Source organism: Seriola dumerili, unplaced genomic scaffold, assembly GCF_002260705.1.
Source record: "Seriola dumerili isolate Sdu_G_001 unplaced genomic scaffold, Sdu_1.0 BDQW01000127.1, whole genome shotgun sequence".
NCBI classification, from domain to species: Eukaryota; Metazoa; Chordata; class Actinopteri; order Carangiformes; family Carangidae; genus Seriola; species Seriola dumerili.
Window position 1 is genome coordinate 515,641 of NW_019174382.1, and position 18,164 is coordinate 533,804.

Consider the following 18,164-nt stretch of genomic DNA (forward strand, 5'->3'; position numbering starts at 1 on the left):
CTAGGTCAACTCAAAGACGACATTAGAGTCTGTGGCATAATATTTCACTCAGCTCATGCATTAGTGCCTTTTAAAACCAGCGACCTCTTGGAACCCGGTCCACATGCAGAAGTGGATGATTATGGAGCTTTGATAGAAACTGTTATCATAGGAGCTTTACCATAAAAACCTCTTAGGCCGAGGACGCTAGAAGCAATTTCAAACAAAACAAACAAGTGCGGAGGGAGACTCGGCTTTTAGGGTCTGGGAGGCTAAACAACCGGCACTTAGCACCCTCCGGCCCCCAGCAAACCACTCAGAGATCTGCCATAACAATAAGTCCTTAACATCCAGGGCGCTCAGAGAGTAATTCTCAGCTGGGGATAAGCATCCAGGCCAAGTTATGGCAAAATATCCGTGAGCGATAATAAGGGCTGATGGAATCCGGTTAGACCAGCGAGAGTGACGGGCAGAGGAATCTGTCATTAGTGACTCGCTGACGAGGAAAAAGTTCATTCACTGATCATTAAAAAGCATTTATGGTTGGAGCGCTAGTAACGAGCTATCCCACTCAGGAAGGAGAAAACATTTCAGCCTCAGAAATTGAACGGAGTGGGGGGGGCGGGGGGGGGGGGGGGGGCGTTTAATCGTCCTCCCTCCCTCCCTCTTCAAGATTTAAGTGGGACATTATCCCACTGGCCATAATTGCTTGTATGAAACTACTTTAAAAGGATTTGGATTATATGCTGCAGAAGCTTGCGTTTCCATACAGAGCAAGCATTAAACAACAACCTTTGCATGTTCCTCTGCGTGTATATATGTATATATATAATATATATATACACATATATATTATATATATCCAAACACAGTGGTATTAGAGCACAGGTCACTGTGAAGGCAGAGGAGGAGCAGGAGCAGGAGGAGGAGGGGGTCAGCTCAGGCCCAAAACTGGACCAGCAGCCAGGAGCAGGGGACAGCTGGAGGCAGACGAGTTCACATCTGGATCCTGGAGGAGGACGATGCAGTTCTCAGAGGCAACTCCAGTGATGCAGAGAGGAGGAGGGATCAGGATTCATTTCACCATCTCAGTTTAATTCACATTTCTGGATGTTCAGATCCTCCCCTCTCCATGTTTACACTACAAACTGTGATTGATTTTATTTTTCATTTAAATAAAAATTAAAAATATTCTAGTCTCCGGTTTTTTGTCCCTTTGTCTTTTTTTTTTATTTCTGAAATTATTTTTTGAGTTTGATTTGAGGTTTATAGAACATGTGACCTGCTGGTCTGGTCCCAGTTGGTATTTACTGTTTAATGTTCACATGGTGATGTGAAACATGGTCGTTGTGTTAAAATATCAAACGCCACAATAATCCTCCCACACATTGTCCACCTTGTTGGTTTGTGGGTAAAACAGGGCAGATCAGTGACTGGTTCATGATACTGATGTGCATTGTGTTACCATGGTCACCAGGTAATAATAACTGAATGCCATACAGCCCAACCAATAGGTCAATTTACGATGACATTATTTTGTAAATACATTTAAAACATGATGTTTTTTTCTGTTACTGCGTCAGTATGGAGGGTAGGAGGTTCTGCAGGATGGGTTCTCAAACTGGTTCCACTTTGGATTCTGGTTTTCCAACTGGTAAAACACTGGTTTTTCATCTCTGTGGAAAATGAAATCCCTCCTCTGACTCCAAGGTAACAAACGCTGATAAACACGTTACAAACAAATATTGGCCGACTGGCTTTTACGTCCAGAGTCAACAAAACAAATTAAAAGTCCTTTGTTTAAAATGTGATAACTGGTAGGAGGACAATTCTCGGCCTCATTCCATGACCAGTGTTTACAGCAGATTCTGTGACCTGCAGCAACAACCAGTTAATGTCAATGATCATTTTACTTATTTTGATGAACTGACTGATCACCAGATCAATACTGACACGCAGCAGGATATACATCAGCTGACTGATTGTTTGACCGCCGGCCTCACGAGGATCTCTGTCTCCTGCTTCATTTGGTCTTTTAATCTCCACGTTGGAGGTTTTCGGTTGGGGAAGAAATCAGAGCCAGAGCTTGGAGGAGCAGAACAGGATCTGCTCTCTGCTCGTCATCAGATTAAACACTGAAACCACCAGGAAAGGACGGACAGGACAAACAGATCTCTCTGATTAATAAACTCATCAAGAGGATGACGATCCAGATCAGGGTGTTTGAGACCTTCGGAAGGGGTTCAGCTCTCTGCTGGTGTGACCCAGTCCAACTCTCTGCTGTCAAGACCCGGTCCACTCTCTTGCTGGTCCGACCCAGTACAACTTCAGACTGATGCGCGTCAGAGAACGGTGACGGAGAACAGACTTCTTGATCAGTGAAACTTGAAGACTGAGGAAGTCCACCAGTCCAACCAAAAACAAACTATGCGACAACAACTGCGGACAGGGACCCAGTCCAGCTGAACCAGACTGGGAACAGACCAACTGAACCAGACTGGACGGACCTGCGTCCAACTTGGTCCCATCAGGTCCCAAACAAGTTCCCCACCTTCAGTTACCAGGAAAGACACGTTACCACTTCGTAACAGTGCCGTCCATGATGACACGCTGTCATCTCTGGACAGGAAGGGGGACTCCAGGAACAGCGCCCTCACCTGCACAGAGGAAGAGAAAAACAAAGATGTTCATCAAATCATCTCATTTATTCGTGACTTCCTCCAATCACAGGCCAACTGATCAGGCTGATCAAATGATTTGATAGATTGCGGATGATATTAAAAGTGAAGGACTTTTACCTTAAATCTAGAATTTGATAAAAACACAAATGCGCCACATCAGTAAACTAATTGAACCTGTTCAAACCAGGATAATATTACATACAGACACACCCCCAAAATTCCCAAATAAAATGGTCAACACGTCCTTTTTTAGCTTTGCCTTCTTCTTACACATACTAACTTTCTACTTGGTCCCATTTCAATTGATTTTACTGCTTTTTATTATATTGAAAACAACATTGTTTTACAGTCTGGTGGTAAATAAATTTGATTCAATTTGATTTGGGACCAAAAAGCAGCAAACAATTAAAATAAATTTAAAATATTAATGTAACATGTTACAGAACAGTGACGTTCACCATGGTTGTTACTGGTGTTACTGGAGTTACTGCGTGTTACTGGTGTTACTTGGAGTTACTGGAGTTAACTTGGTGTCTGTTACTGGAGTTACTTGGAGTTACGAGTTACTGGTTTGTTACTGGAGTTACTGGAGTTACTGGTGTTACTGGAGTACTGGAGCTTATGGTTGATGGAGTTACTGGAGTAAACTGGGTGTACTGCTTGTGTTGCTGTGTTGCTGGTGTTGCTGGTGTACTGGTGTTACTGTGTTATGGAGTTACTGGAGTTACTGGAGTTACTGAGTTACTGGTGCTTACTTGGTGTGCTGGTGTTGCTGGTGTGCTGGTGTTACTGTGTTTACTGGAGTTACTGAGTTACTGGAGTTATCTGGAAGTTATGGTTTGTACTGGAGTTACTTGTTTACTGGAGTTACTGGAGTTTACTGGTGTTACTGGAAGTATACTGGTGTTACTGGTGTGCTGGTGTTGCTGAGTTACTGGTGTTACTGGAGTTACTGGAGTTTTACTTGGTGTTACTGGAGTTACTGAGTTACTGAGTTACTGGAGTTAACTGCGTGTTACTGGAGTTACTTGGTGTTACTGGATTTATGGTGTTACCTGGTGTTACTGCAGTTAACTGGCAGTTACTGCGTGTTACTGGGCAGTACTGTGTTACTTGGAGTTACTGGCTGTTACTGGTGTTACTGAGTTAATGGTGTTACTTGGTGTTACTGTGTTACTGGTGTACTGGAGTTAACTGGAGTACTGGAGTTACTTGGAGTTAACTTGGAAGTATAATGGTGTTACTGGAGTTACTGAGTTACTGGTGTTTACTGGAGTTACTTGGATTACTGGTTGTTACTGGAGTTACTGGAGTTACTGGTGTTGTGTAACTGGGTTACTGGCTGTTAACTGGTGTTACTGATGTTACTTGGAGGTTTACTGGGAGTACTGGTGTTACGGAGTTACTGTGTTTACTGGTGTTACTGAGTTACTTGGATTACTGGAGTTTACTGAGTTACATGGTTGTTACTTGGAGTTACTGGAGTTACTGTGTTACTTGGAGTTACTGGAGTTACTGGTGTTTACTGGAGTTAGCTTTGGTGTTACGGAAGTTACTGGTGTTACTGGAGTTACTGGAGTTACTGGCAGTTATGGATGTTACTTGTGTTACTGGTGTTACTGGAGTTACTGGTGTTACTGTTTGTTACTTGGAGTTACTAGGTGTTACTGGAGTTACTGGAGTTACTGGAGTTACTGGAAGGTTAATGGAGTTAATGGTTGTTACTGGAATTACTGGAGTTTACTGGTGTACGCGAGTTACTGGAGTTACTGAGTTACTTGGAGTTAATGGAGTTAATGGTTGTTACTGGAGTTACTGGAGTTTAACTGGAGTTACTGCGGAGTTACTTGGTTGTACTGCGTGTTTGCTGGTGTTGCTTGGAGTTACTGTGCGTGTACTGGAGTTACTGGTGTTGCTGGTAGGTTACTGGAGTTTACTGGAGTTATAGGTGTTTTCCGCACTGCTTTCACAGACTTCATTTGTTATCATGCAATAATTATTAATGAAGCAAGATGAATCAGTATAAACTCATTGTAAGTGTAATTCAAACTGTCCTCTCTTCTGTTTCCCTTAAACACATTTTAGCTGCATTACGTTCTCTCTGTTACTGTGGTATAATATTCTACTATATATCATATATTGATTATTATATTTTAATAAAAACTAATGCGCCCCCCCCCCCATGTAATCAGCTTCTGTGTTTGGCTGATCCAGGACCAGTTGATAATAAGAGCAAAGCCTCAGATTAAATCACATTTTGGCTGACCGCTCTGCTCCTGTTATTACTGATTACTTAAAAGCTTTAATAGACTTTTTCTTTTTTGGCTCCAACGCTATGATGATGATTGATGATGATGAAGAGGAGGAGGAGGAGGAGGAGGAGGAGGAGCTGTGTGGAGGATGTGAGGTTATTTAGCTGAAGTAATTCACTTGCATAATGTGGAGGAGATGAATGTTGATGCTGCCAGAGAGAGATGTCAGGAGGTTATTGATCTGACCCTGGTGATTCAGGTGATTGATTACCTTGATCAGATTCTTTACATCTTTAATGTCTGTAGGTTTGATGTTGTCTAATGTTACAGTGGACTGAGGTTATTGAAAAGTTGTTTGTCTGTTTTCTTAATTACTTATTTACTTTTTTTAAGATATCTTTTTAATTTCATTTTTTATTTATTATGTAATTTTATTTTTTATTCTTATTTTCATTTGTCGATTTTATTTAATATCTTATTTAAAATGTATTTTTATTTACTTTTTGAATTGATTTGATTGAGTCTGACAGTATTCCCAAAAAAATAAATAATATCTGTTTAGATTAAATAATAAAATAATAAAATATAAAATTTAAGCTAATATGAAACACTGGCAGCCAAAATTAATCAAATGAATAAATTTTAATAAATAAAATATAAATCAAAACATGATTCAATCCAACATCAGCACTGGCATGCAAAAAATAAATTAATATTTAATAATTTAAAAAAATAAAAAGGAGCACTGACGTAAATAAATAATAAATGAAATAATTAAAAAATTAAAGAATTCAATCCAATACTGACATACAAAAAAATTATATATTAAAAATTTTAATTTAAAACAAAATAAAAAAATGAGAAGTTATAAAACCATCAAAACCCAATCAAGATAATTATGTAACTACACTCACGCCTGTCCAGCAGGTGGTTGGCCTTATCTCCAGGCAGCAGACGGAGGCCGGCCGTTGCCTTTCAGGACCACAGGGGTGATGTTCCAGATGGGGGGGGGGACGCTCGAATTTCGCCACCTCCAACAGCTCCACGATCCTGACGCACATTGTGTTGCTGTGTGTGTGTGTGTGTGTGTGTGTGTGTGTGTGTGTGTGTGTGTGTGTGTGTGTGTGTGTGTGTGGGTGGGGGTGGGGGGGGGGTGAAAGGAAACAAACTGTGACACAGAAATGGATCAAAATAAAAGCGTAAACTGAGAAGCTGGCTGTAGTAGTAGGACCCTGTAGTTAAATCCAGCTATATGAATATTTGTTTATTCAACATTTTAAATCTCCACCAAAGCCTCCATTAGATTTTGAATAGGGTCAGATAGTCCTCCTTTAGCTGATGTTGTGACCATAAATAAATATAAACGCTGTGCACCTTGTCAGGATCGTCGGCATACGCAGACAGGCCAGGTTTGATGGCCCTGAACGTCTCGTGGGCCAGTTGAGGAGCTTCTGCAGGTTCAATAACCACAAACACAAACACACAGTGGATAAAACGATCAGAACATTTGTTTACACATGTTTACATTGATAAAAGAAAGTCCTCAGCCTCGTTTAATTTCACTTTATTTAATTCCTAACGGCCTGATCCTGGACCTGTGCCTACATCTGAGCTGTCATTAAGCTCTTAATGACAATCCCAGTCTGTATAACTAACAGGTGCTACCATTAGTCCGGTTAGCTCTGCTGCTAACAAAGGAGCCAAAACAGCACTCAGCCTGTGTGATTTAGCTTAGCGGCTAAATGCGATAACGAAGGCATTTGGCCGAGCGCTGCAGGAAACTTCATCTAAGCCTAATAAACCCAAACCCTCTGAAACGCTCTAATGAGTTTGTGTCCGCTCGGACTCTGCCAGCAGCGCCACGACTTACAGCCTGAAAGCTGCTCCTGTCTGCGGGACTCACATCTGGTAATTAATGTTTGAGGCCAACGAGGCTTTAAATACACTGAGTGATTCAGAGAAGTCTGCTTTAAAACATTTAATCTGAACCATCCATATGAATCATATAGAGTCTCAACATATCAAATATTATACTGTCCTCTACTGCATCTCACTGAGACTCACTGTGCTGCTCCACACATGCAGAGCAGGAAGCAAAGACAACGTGAGGACAAAAGAACAAAGAGTTTTATAATCTGATGTGTGATAGAAAATGAATGAATGAATTTTTCAGACAGTGACTCAGAGTTCAGACTCAAATAAAACAGGTAGTGAATTCAGACTCACCTTTGATTGACAAACTAAACTCACATGATGTATCGATGTCTTAATAACAGAATAAGTCAGATTCTGGACTTAACTCAATGTTAATTAATATCTATTATCTATTTATCAATAAATTGAATATATTTGTTTTGTATAAAACATTTTTGAATATTGTCCATGGTGTCGTCTTTACTGTTAATGTCTTATTTTGTCTAAAGGAGACAAAGAAAAACATCAAATCTTCACATGAGCGGCTGGAACCAGAAAGTGTCTGAAATGATTCATTGATTATCATCATAGCTGCTGATTCATTTCAATCCACCAATCAATTATCAACCAACTGTTGCAGCTCTGGACTAAATATGTACGTGGGACAGAGTGCACTCTCATATTCTACTGAACTCCACTGTGTCCTGTCCTCTGCTGTACCTTTCTCCTCTATCTGGAACTTGAAGATGTGGATTCTGGTCCCAGTGCTCCCAGCGTCGAACATGATGCCATACTGGAAGCTCTGTCCGGCAGCGGAGGCCGGCCTGTCGTCTCCGATCGGGTCGGAGCCGGCCCGGTGGTGGGGAGGTAGTCTGTATGCTTCAGGCTTGGAGACGGCGTAGTGACGCTTCACAAACATCAGGTAGGCGAGCAGGCAGCCCACGAAGAGGAAAACCCCGGCCAGCTTTGGTCTCTTCATCTCGACTCATTCTGTGTGGAGCTACAAGAGATTTTAGAAAATACTTTATTATTCACATTAAACAGGAGACTTGTCCACAGGCTGCATCTGTCCAGTTTATTCTCCCCTGTGTGTCGGAGGCAGCAGCTGGTGAATGAACCTGTAAACATATCTTATCAGGAAAAGTACACAGGTAGTAAAACCTGACGTCACACATTTTACAATCAGTTTCAGTCTGCTGCTTCATTTCCCCTCAACACAGGGTCCCTGTAAGTTTCAACTAATCATATCCAACGCTTTTAAAGTTGGATGGAGTTTGGTGTGAAATCAGGCTGAATTGCTGTGGTGAAAATTATTGTTAACATTTATATATTCACATTAATTATTGTAATTCTGTCTGAAACCTGTTGCTTGTTGGAGGAACATCAAGAAAATACATAAATATTCACCATCAGTATTAGTCTGCATGAAAACTGATATTAAAGTGGCAGATATTTGAATGGAGTTTGGCGTGGAATCAAATTAGCTGCCACCACTGCAACAGTACATTCATATAATCACACTGTAATTTCCAAAAGCTAGTTAAAGCAGGTAACTAATCTAGTTTCTGCTGGTCAGAAAAAAATGTATATGCAACCTAACATTAAATGAACAGATATTTGAATGGAGTTTGGTGTAGATTCATTTACTTGGAGCAACTGCTATCACTGCAATAGGACACAACTTATGCCAACTGTCCATTAGATATCACAAAATATGGTTATAGTACACATGCAAATAATAATTGGTAAAAATATAAATGATATATGGATGTATATGGATCTTGGTGCTGTTTGTTGCATTTAATATCTTATAAATTGTATTTTACTGCTTTGGTAACATACTTTTTCTAAAACTTTCATGCCAACAAACATTTGAACTGAACTGAAGTTAGTGCTGCTGGGATGACGTATTTTTGTAGCCCAACCCGGAAGTTAGCATCACCCTGGCCCCCTCGAAAAAAGCAGAAACTAAACTCTGTGATAAACACAAGTTTATGATACTTACTTACTAATTATGTTCAAGAGAATAATCTTCACTGATTAACATAACTTTTATAATTTCTAAAGCCCAAATACAATCACCAGAATAAAAAAGCTAATGCTAGGCTATAAACGAACTACAACACCGTCGCATGACTTCAACATCATCACTAAGCTTCCAACTTGTAGTTTGATTCAGCTCTGACATATTCAACAAAAGCCTTTTTCCTCTTACAGAGTAAGTGACAGTTTGTATAAACAGAACGAGGCTCTGAAGGTAAACTGGTGAGTAGATCGGTTTTCGTGTTCAAAGTGATGACGTTTAACGTCCCCGACAACCTCTGAAGTCTCACTTAGACACTTGTTAGCAACCGACCTTTTTTAACACACGTAAAAGTTTAAATAAATCAGGCCTGGAGTATTTACTGATGTATTTTATGTTGTAGAATAAAAAGTGAAAATATCTTGAGCTTTTATTAAACATCGACCTGATTCAAATATCTAACCAAAACCAAAACAACACGTCGACTTCAGGACGAGGGGAACCCGAGGAGCTAAAATGCTAAAACATATTTCTGTGATTTACGACTCATTCCTGCAGCAGTATATGAGTAATAGTATTACATTAGCTGTCTGTTTAAAGAACATTTTATGCTATCAGTTAGCTGAAACCTGACACTGGCAGCAACCTGTTAGCCGATTAGCATGAAGGTGTTAAACTAGCAGCAGGCTAACAGTGTCCCGCCGGTCAAACTGCAGTTTTTTTTGTTACAGGACAAACAGTAAAACATGTGTTTACCCACCGAGCAGAAACCGTCAGCAGCTGCTCCGTTAATTCAACACTTCGTCCACTTTTCTCCTCATTCTACTCTCCGATCTTTACTGTTCACTCACTTTACTGTTAACAACACGGCGCTGACTGATGACGACACAAGGTTAACGTGGCCGAAAATACGAGGCACAGTAACGTCTTTATTTTACTACAGAAACAGGAAAAAAAAACTCCGACTCATCATATCAGAGTTTCAAACCAAGAGTTTTACTGTTTAATATGGAAATAAAAAAAAAACATAAAATAAAACTTTTTCTCCTTAAGTTATGAAATTAATAAATGTATTTATAAATATATACAGTATATATATATATATATCCTATATATATATATATATATAGAGAGAGAGAGAGAGAGAGAGAGAGAGAGTTTTAAACTTTGCAGCGATAAGAAATACATACATATTACATTAAAGGTTGTGTAAATTAGATTTAACATTTTACACAAGTAATCTGAAAGGCTTAATGTTTAGTTATGAGAAGGAGTTTAACAAACATTCATGTTCATGTTCACAACCAAACACAGATTATACAGTTGGACTGTAAATCCTTTTTTTAAAGGTTAAATTAAATGATTTTTATTATTCTAGTGTTTCAGATGTGTGGAACTCTCCATGACTGTGACTCTGTGTCAGTTATTTACATTTATCTCTCATTTATTAAACCTTTTTTTAACCCTTACATACTGTTCAGGTCAAATTTGACCCGTTTTTGACATTTTGAAATTTGATGACTTTTCCTAAAGTGACCCAAAATACCAAAAAATTTAAATATTTTTTATTTTTTATTTTTTTACAGGTGCTACACATTGAGGCTGTTCAGGTCAAATCTGAGCCGTATCTATTGAAGTGGACTGTAGATCCACAGATATTAGATTTGTGCATCAGATGAAGGAACATGGAGGTTTTAGGGGATCTTGAAACTGTGAAACTGTACATGCCCTGTCTGTGTGTATTTGTTATGGGACAGTGGTGACAGAGTTCAAGGGGACCATTGACACTTATCATGAGGGAGCTCTTACCATAATGTGGAGGCAGAAATATGAACAGCATGTGAGGGTTAATCAGCTCCAGCCAGTTCTCTTCTTGATTACTTCTTTGATAATAATAATAATAATAATAATAATAATAATAATAATAATAACAATAATAATAATAATAATGATCTTCCTGCTCTCCAGAGGATGAACCTTAATTCAACATGTTCAGCTCCTCGACTGAATTTAAATAGCTGAAATACCTTTGTGGCTGTAATGACACCTGTGTCCTGTAGGGGGCGCTAACAGAACTCCAGACTGACTCATTAATAAAGTGCAGAATAATTTTCCCTCCTCTGTGTCTGTCAGGAGCAGGTGGTGTGAAGCCTCATTAACCTGCAGCAGCCAATCAGACGCTGAGAGGAGAGTGAGGGTCTGTGGGGAATCTGGTGGGAGTGTGCCTCCTCGTTCAACACCATATGGTTAGTGTGTGTGTGTGTGTGTGTGTGTGTGTGTGTGTGTGTGTGTGTGTGTGTGTGTGTGTGTGGAGGCCTTTCTCTGTTATCATTGATCAACAGGGTGGAAGGAGGAGGAGGACAAACTGTTGCATTTACAATCCCTCAGTGAACCATGGAATAATAATCAGAAGAACAACAACAACAATAATAATAATAAACTTTATTTGCATCTTTGTTCGGCGAGCTGCAGCTCATAGTGTTTTATTTACAACTAAAATAGTCTAATAAAAATCTAATTAATAATAAAAATAATAAAAATGAAATAAAATAAATAAAAAAATAAACAATTTAAGAAGCTGCAGACAAACTAAATGAAATACAATGAAGCGCACATCAAAAACTCAACTAGCTGATGATTAATATTATATATATTTAAATATATATTATATGTATATATATTTGTTATATATTTATTATATATGTAAATATATGTATATATGGGAGAGTTCCTGAAACTGACGTGTCGTCCACTCTTCAGTGGATCTATTGTCTGTGGTCATTAGGCCCCCGACACCCTGCAGCTCGGGAGGCGTCTCTGTACTGAAACCAGCTCCTGTGACTGTGACCTTTGACCTCTCCCTCCGCACCACCACTCACTTTAACTTCTCCTGTTGAGCTCAGTGAAGGAAAGTGATCAGACTGTGATGTTTTACATGTTTCTGTGAGAACGGCTTCTCTCCTGTGGGTCGCAGTTTTCATGTTTAGAGGCCTGTATGAATGAACCGTGATTTAGTTTCTTAAGTTTTTATTAAATTACAGTAAATACATATAAATCTTAAACTTTTTTTTATTGGCTTTATACCAAGGTTAGGGTTAATTAATTATAATAATTACATTCTCTCTAAACATCTTCAGAGAAAAGAAAAACAAACGGATTAATATGAATCTATAGATTAAACAAGTGATTTGGTTTAAATGTGAATAGATTAAAAGAAAATATTAAATTTTCTGCCATAAAACACATAAATGTTTCTTTGCTTTGTTTATTTCCATCCTCAGTGGACAAAGACAAAAAACCTGTGAAGACTTTTAAAATGATCTGCTTTAATGATAAATATACATAAATATACATATGTATGACCATGTACAGGTCATTTTCCTTTTACGTTACATGACCCCCCCCACCATCTCTGTCCACCCCCCCTCCACCCTCCTCCTCCTCCTCTTCTTGCTGAGCCTTCATCATCACTCTGCTCCATATATGTAATTTAATCTATAAGCCTCTAATAGCTTTTTATCAGTTAATGGGTCGGGGCACGTTAATGGTTCTGTAATCTTTCTGCTGCCTTTTTATTTTCATCACTCTGATGGTCAGAACAACAAAAGCAGAGCTGAGTGGATCCTAATCGTCCTGCAGATTTACATACAAATGTCATTTAGAGACAATTACGTCAGTTTGAGACGCTAATCCAACTAAGTTGTTAATCGACACACAAAGACAGAAACACACAGAGAACAATATTCCTTTACGACAAGATCGACAGAATATAGACATGCTATATTAAACACTGTAATCTATAGATCTGTGTCTTCATCCCTCTTTTTCCCTCCAGGTGAAGAGCGTCTTCAAACCTGCTGCTGAAACAGTTCATGTGTCGGAGCCACGGCACAATCTGATCATAGTGATAAAACTTTATTAAGTTTGACTTTATTCATCTGACAACAACAACAACAACAACAACAACAGAACAGTTTTATATTAAAGCAGTAAAAAGGATTCAGCTGCTGAGATTAAAAAACACAAACAGGTTTAAACAGACAGCTGACCACAACAACAACAGCACGTGACATTAAAGTGAAGCAAGGAAGAAAGAAAACACAGAATAACTGTGAACGGAGAGAAGATTGTTTTATCTGCAGTTTTCATTTTTAATGTTTTTAACATTTTAATGTTGAATAAAAAATTGGGCTGTTTCTGGAATTTAAACCATGTTTATGGAAGAAAAATCACGTCCTCACAAAGTGAAATCAGGTCAAACGTGGTTGTTTCATGTCTCTTTACTTTTGTCTTTTTGCAGTAGTTTTGCATGTGAAACAATATTCCTTTACAACCTGTTCTATAATTATGAATTTAGTGATCGTCATTATTATTTGTACATTTGTAAACACCTGTGTCGTTGTCTTGGGGTTTAGACTCAGCTGCTTTCTACAGAAGAAGACGCCACACACAGAGGACGTGGGTGAATGTTTTAATCACAGTAGGTGAAGGTTTATAGACGTGGTGTCCATGTCCCAGCAGTGATTCTGCTGTGTGTGTGTGTGTGTGTGTGTGTGTGTGTGTGTGTGTGTGTGTGTGTGTGTGTGTGGTTTCTGTGATAAATGTCTGCATGATATAAAGGTTGAGTGTTGGAGCTGGTTCTGCTCTATCTGGGTCATGTGATCCCATCAGGAGGATTATTAGGGAATAATTTGAAGGATTTGTGGGGATATAATTCAGTATGTTAGGATAATAATTGATAGAAGATTCCACTTTCATCTTGTAAGACGTGGCTTCAGTGTGGATTAGAGGACGCAGCGGGGACATCTGGACTGAGCTGCCTTATTTTCTGAGTCTTATTAGGCTGCATCTTATTTGTCTCTTATCATCTCTGCATCTTATCAGCTGTGGTTCTCGTCTCCAATCTGCTGCAGCGAGGACACACTGTCCACACTGTCCACACTGTCCACACTGTCCACACTGTCACGGAGGTCTCTGCAGGAAACCTTCATGATTCAGCTCAAACACACTCTTCACACACTCGCTCTGTCACGTGTCTGACCTGACGTTTTCTGTAAAGGTCTTATTATATAAATACATTAAGTCAAAATTATAATACAACTTCATAATCAGGATAGAACAGGTCCACATGCTTCTGACATGTAAATGTTATAAGATAAAGAAAATTAAAGAGTGATTATTTAATATTTAATATCAACGAACTAGTTTCAGCTATGAACAAGTCATCAGCGTCAGAACACCTGACTCAGCTCCAGAGTTTGTGACATTAGCTCATATATGATGTTTTATATTGGTCATGAAATGACAAGCTAACACTGGAGATGAAAGGGAGCTACCAGCTAGCTAGCATTAGTTAGCTAACCTGTAGTAAGATAAAAAAAAAACACTTAAGAATTAAAATGTAGAAAGAAAGAAAGAAAGAAAGAAAGAAAGAAAGAAAGAAAGAAAGAAAGAAAGAAGGAAGAAGGTGAAGAACGACGATAAAGATCAAAGAGGAAGACAAAGAGAAAAATACAGGAGTGAAAAATATTAAACCTCAGTTTCTAAAATCTGCTGCTGGTGATTGTGATGTTTTTTCTCCTCCAGGAAACAGGAAGTGGCCGAGCGCGGCGGCTCCTCACTTCCTCAGATTAACAGAAGAAATCTTCTGCTCCTGCTGAGTAATTGGGATCATGATGACATTTTATAAAACCATCAGCACTTGGACAAAACCAATAAAGCAGAGTGAACACAGCGTCTCCGGCCTCCAATCCGCCGCCACTGGTCTATTTTTGGAGGGAAAAAAAGGAAAAGAAATGATGATTAATGTTATTGGATTATTTACATTGCCCTCAACATGATTGAGCTGCAGAAATGAAATTAAAATGTGTGTTGAATGGGATTTTCCAGGAAAGTCCTGTAAAAACCACGACGGTAATAAGGAATGACTAATTCTCCCAAAGTCGATTAAACACCATCTCATCCAGCGGGAAAATACAGCAGAGCGGAGAACAAATAAGATCGGGATTAGACAACTGTGGCTACATTAAGAGGCAGATTAAAGCCTTTTATCTATTATTTTCATTATTCTTCAGCGTGTTCTTGTTCTGGAGGATTAACTCTGATGGTTAGTCCAGAAAACAAGCCATTAACCACGGAAGGATCAGATCTGAGCAAATAAACCTGCAGAGACACTGAAGCAGCATTTCCTCTCCAAAGCTGAAATCACATCACGCTTGACTTTCAGTCACATCTTCAGTCTGAGACTCATCAAGAGAAATAAAGAGAAATGATTAGAGACGAGATCGGCTCATTGTTTCTCTTCATTCTGATACGAAACAGCAAAAGAACAAAATAATAAAATATATTTTCTATTTTTCATTTAATAAATCTGAGAATGAATCAAACGAACATGACATCATCAGTCTGTGGAGGTGAGTAAACTCTCATGTCACAGATCTAGTTTGATGATGTCATGTCCCAGCCTGGTCTACATCTCTCTCTGTTCACCTGCAGCAGCAAATGATAGAAACATGAAGTGAGACAGATTTTCATTCCTGGTCCGATCCAGTTCTGTGTCTCAGCTGCTGCAGTGACGTGAGGATCAGGGACCAGGAGCCCCTCAGAGACCCAGTCCAGTCCAGACCAGGACACACCTGAAGGAGAACTGGAAGTCAAAGAGTCGCTCAGGTGAGACGTCCCACATCTGGAGTCGAGAATCTTTCCACACAAAGTCGGATCAGAACCACAGACAGAATCCTGCGGTGCTGACCCTGAGCGTTCGTGTGTGTGTGTGTGAGTGAGTAGTTCATGATGTGTGTGTGAGGGGAGATCCAGGTGTGTGTGCTCAGGTGCGGAGGTGGAGCCCATGTTGTCTGTCAGTATCAGTGTGTCTGACCTCACAGGAGGATTAGCTGTTTGGACTTCTTTCATTTTTCAATCTATTTTAAACAAAGCTTTCAGATTAGCCGTCAGAGTCAGAGTGCATCAAATAAAGAAAATTGCATTAAATTATCCCATTAATATTATTATATTTGCTCCGCTCCAACATTATATAATGAAACCAAGTGGTTTTACTCACTCATCCCCTCAGGCCTCATCTACAGACGAGCCGTGCTAGTAAATGAAAATTGGATTGTTATAATGCATCTGCAGACAAATGAAAAACTGCAGCGAGGACGAGGACGAGGACGAGGACTTTATCCTGCAGAGACCGAGACGTCCCTCAGTCCAGAGGACACACACACACACACAGAGGACACACACAGAGGGCACACACACACAGAGGACACACACACAGACACACACACAGAGGACACACACACAGACACACACACAGAGGACACACACACAGACACACACACAGAGGACACACACACAGACACACACACAGAGGACACACACACAGACACACACACAGAGGACACACACACAGACACACACACAGAGGACACACACACAGACACACACACAGAGGACACACACACAGACACACACACAGAGGACACACACACAGACACACACACAGAGGACACACACACAGACACACACACAGAGGACACACACACAGACACACACACAGAGGACACACACACAGACACACACACAGAGGACACACACACAGACACACACACAGAGGACACACACACAGACACACACACAGAGGACACACACACAGACACACACACAGAGGACACACACACAGACACACACACAGAGGACACACACACAGACACACACACAGAGGACACACACACAGACACACACACAGAGGACACACACACAGACACACACACAGAGGACACACACACAGACACACACACAGAGGACACACACACAGACACACACACAGAGGACACACACACAGACACACACACAGAGGACACACACACAGACACACACACAGAGGACACACACACAGACACACACACAGAGGACACACACACAGACACACACACAGAGGACACACACAGAGCGCTGTGACGTGTTAATGCACATGTTGCGTGAGGTTAGCATCAGTCCAGATGTTAACAGCTGCAGTTTCAACAATAGTGTAGCACTAAGCTCCCATTCACACACTAATGGATCCTATAGAGACAGATTTAACGTGTAAACACACACACACACACACACACATGCACTTGTTATTTCTTTAGATATTCTTGGTCTCAGAGGATGAGCCCTAAAGAATAAATCAACTGAGAAAGTTTTACTTTTCAGACTTATAAACATGAGCTGTTCTGACTTGAACTGATTAAGTTCACTCAACTCATTAAATTAAATTACTAAAGTTTTTAATCACACAAAACTAGCAGATCAACAGACTTCCCAGCATGCATTGTGAGAGTTAAAGCCTGAAGAAACACGGGGTCATGATAAATACGGGTACTAAAGACCTGGTCCTGAATCATCAAATAGTACTCATGTGAAGCCGGTTGGATTTTCACATTAAAAGCCCTTTCACTTGCCATATCATGTCTGCATGTTTCTGCGAGTACATACACACATCTTACTCTGACTTCTGACAAATAATGTTTCTGCCAGATTCACTGATCATCAGGCACTGCTGGGATTTGAACCCAGGGTCCCCTGTTTACAAGACAGGTGCTTTAACCACTAAGCCACAGCGCCACGCCACCTTGATTAAAAATCACCATAAGTGCAGCTCTGCTTGTCTTTGTTGATTTTCTTGTATTGAGCTGTTAATGTTGCGCCTGGTCCAGGTTTCTGTCAGATGAGTTGATGTGTGATCAGAGCTGCAGTCGTGTGTGACAGGAGCGTCTCTTTGTGTGTGTGTTGTTTCAGCTCCTTGTGACTGACGTCCAGTTAAAATAAGTTTTTAAAGTCCGGCTCAGTGGACGATGAATCTGCAGGAAAGCAAATCCTCCGACTTTAATCACTTTGCTGCAGAGACACAAACGTATGTCAGAGATGATGTTTGAACACAGATTGATTGTGAAGTTAGATTACGTTGTTAGATTACATATTGTTAGATTACATATTGTTAGATTACATATTGTCTTACAGCCTCCTGACCTTTAATACCAGCACAGTGAAATGTTAAACCCTAAGTCAATCTGCTGCTGACGATTGAAGTGGCTGCAAAGCTGATTTAACACAAACTTAATCAAATCAAAGATAAACTTTCACATCATTTTATATCATGTAGAGGTCAAAGGTCAGGAAACTCAAAGGATTCTGACCAAAAAAAAAATAGATGGGACACCATTTTTACCTTCAGCAACAGGAAGTGACTCACCTCAGTTTACCAGAATAAAATCACTGTAACCAGCATGAATTATACAATGACAATCAGGGGGTCAAGTGTTATAGTCC

At 39.9% G+C, this 18,164-nt stretch overlaps 1 protein-coding gene, 1 long non-coding RNA gene and 1 other non-coding gene across 6 annotated transcripts in view; 1 reads left to right on the forward strand and 2 right to left on the reverse strand.

Annotated features, from left to right (window-relative positions):
• The window catches only part of entpd6 (ectonucleoside triphosphate diphosphohydrolase 6 (putative)), a 20,226-nt gene extending 10,514 nt beyond the window's left edge, over positions 1 to 9,712 (reverse strand). For all 4 annotated transcript variants that reach the window (XR_002665215.1, XR_002665214.1, XM_022748615.1 and 1 more), the window contains exons 1-3: positions 9,610 to 9,712; positions 7,547 to 7,826; positions 6,287 to 6,363 (exon numbers count right to left, since the gene is read on the reverse strand). Coding sequence is in view for 2 of the 4 variants with exons in the window: in XM_022748615.1 (XP_022604336.1) it covers positions 6,287 to 6,363; positions 7,547 to 7,805 (336 nt within the window). In the remaining 2 variants the exon portion in view is untranslated. The remainder of the gene's footprint in view (positions 1 to 6,286; positions 6,364 to 7,546; positions 7,827 to 9,609) is intronic.
• A 1,281-nt stretch (positions 9,713 to 10,993) lies between these two features.
• Positions 10,994 to 15,121, forward strand: LOC111224209. The gene is made up of 3 exons (XR_002665217.1): positions 10,994 to 11,095; positions 13,265 to 13,329; positions 14,436 to 15,121. It is a non-coding gene; the product is annotated as an uncharacterized LOC111224209 (long non-coding RNA).
• A 2,265-nt stretch (positions 15,122 to 17,386) lies between these two features.
• Positions 17,387 to 17,459, reverse strand: trnat-ugu. The gene has a single exon. It is a non-coding gene; the product is annotated as a tRNA-Thr (tRNA).
• Positions 17,460 to 18,164: the final 705 nt, after the last annotated feature.